The following is a 1,385-nucleotide window of genomic DNA, read 5'->3' as shown; positions in this document are numbered from 1 at the left end:
GGCTCCGAAGGCGCCGAGACACGGCCAGCGGCAGGCAGAGGAGACGGAGCCGCCTCCCTGCCCCGTGCCACCGGGCTACACCTCCCCCGCGGGAGTGGCACCTTCCTGGGCGGCAGCGGCGGCGGCACCGCCGCCGGTCTCCATTTGAAACGGTCCGGCTCGCCCCCTCCTCCTCCTGCTGCTGCTCCCGGCTCCCTCCCCCGCTCCTCCCCGCCGCCGGCCGCACCAATCCGCTCGGCCCCGGCTGCAAATCAAACTTGGTGCCCCCGGCTCCGCTCCCTCTCGCCCAAATCCGTGTCACTGACGAAAACTGCCGAACCACCCTCCCCATCTCCGCCCCCCCATCTTCATGCTACGATGGGGGGGGGGGAGTGGAAGGGGAGGGAAAACGGGACGGCGGTTTCGCGGATTGAGCAGCAGCAGGAGCACGGAGACTTGAGCTCGTTTTCTGTGTCTGTCTCTCCTCCCACTCCCAGACAGTTCTGGAAACTGTGTATCACCTCTTGTCACAGGAAACCAACCAGCAGGCGGTGCAAACAAACAAACACCCTTTGCCACCACCCTCCCCAAAATAATGGAAACCCCACCACGTATCGCTAATGAACTGGCGGGCGCCAACGGAAAGGGAAAATCGCGCTCTGAGCATGCAAGCAGCGGAGCCCAGGGACACGGAGAGCGGCAGCAGCATCAGGGCGGCTTTGTCTAATTTCAGCAAGTGGAATAATCGCTGGAGCCGCACTCTCCTCCCCGCCTCCTCCGGGCAGGCCAAGGAGGGACCGTTACACAGAAATAATGCGGTTATCTGAAAGCACCACAACCCAGACCCATTTCGCTTGGAAGCCCTTGGGGAGACGGAGGAAGAGAAAAATCTCGGGGATACCCTTACGCCTAAGCAACTTCACACATCTGCCACTATTCCCTTGCRCTGGTTGTTATACTAGCGTACGTTACATATGCATTTTAACACCACCGGTGACATTCAATCGCCTGGCTAATAATTTCTAGATCGATTTGTTATCGTACGAACTGCCGTGTGCCACACCAAGTGCACTCAGCGCCGTAGGGATGGAAGCAGGGAAACGTCCTACCCGAACTGCCCCACCAAGCGCACGCACAGCCAGGCCAGGCCGGGCCGGGCCGGGCCGGGCCGCTACGCCGCCGCCCCCCAGCTCCGGCTGGGCATCCCGCCCGAGCGGCGCTGCGGGGGCAGCTCGCCCGCTCAACAACGGCGGCTCGCAAAAGTTTGCGCCGCGCACCCGCACGTGTCTGCTCGAGCACAGAGCCCCGCTCGCAGTTCAACTCCCCAGCCCGGGGCGGSCGCAGGGCCCGAGCCCGGGCCCGGCCGCCCTGCCGGCCGCTCCGAGGCCGTCGTGCACCTGCTCGCC

At 64.1% G+C, this 1,385-nt stretch overlaps 1 protein-coding gene across 5 annotated transcripts in view; it reads right to left on the bottom strand.

The window, feature by feature from the left end:
* JADE1 (jade family PHD finger 1) overlaps window positions 1-1,385 on the bottom strand; it is a 48,769-nt gene that overhangs the window by 45,830 nt on the left and 1,554 nt on the right. The window contains exon 1 of one of the 5 annotated variants that reach the window (XM_026073616.1): window positions 102-145. The exons of the other annotated variants lie outside the window; for them this stretch is intronic. Within the exon in view, the coding sequence (XP_025929401.1) occupies window positions 102-144 (43 nt within the window). The 5' untranslated portion in view covers window position 145. Of the gene's footprint in view, window positions 1-101; window positions 146-1,385 lie in introns of those variants that run through there. 5 annotated transcript variants of the gene reach the window in all.

The sequence above is a fragment of the Apteryx rowi genome, unplaced genomic scaffold (assembly GCF_003343035.1).
Source record: "Apteryx rowi isolate R43461 unplaced genomic scaffold, aptRow1 scaffold_371, whole genome shotgun sequence".
NCBI classification, from domain to species: Eukaryota; Metazoa; Chordata; class Aves; order Apterygiformes; family Apterygidae; genus Apteryx; species Apteryx rowi.
The sequence above is the reverse complement of the archived record's forward strand: the minus strand, read 5'-3'. Positions and strand labels throughout refer to the sequence as shown.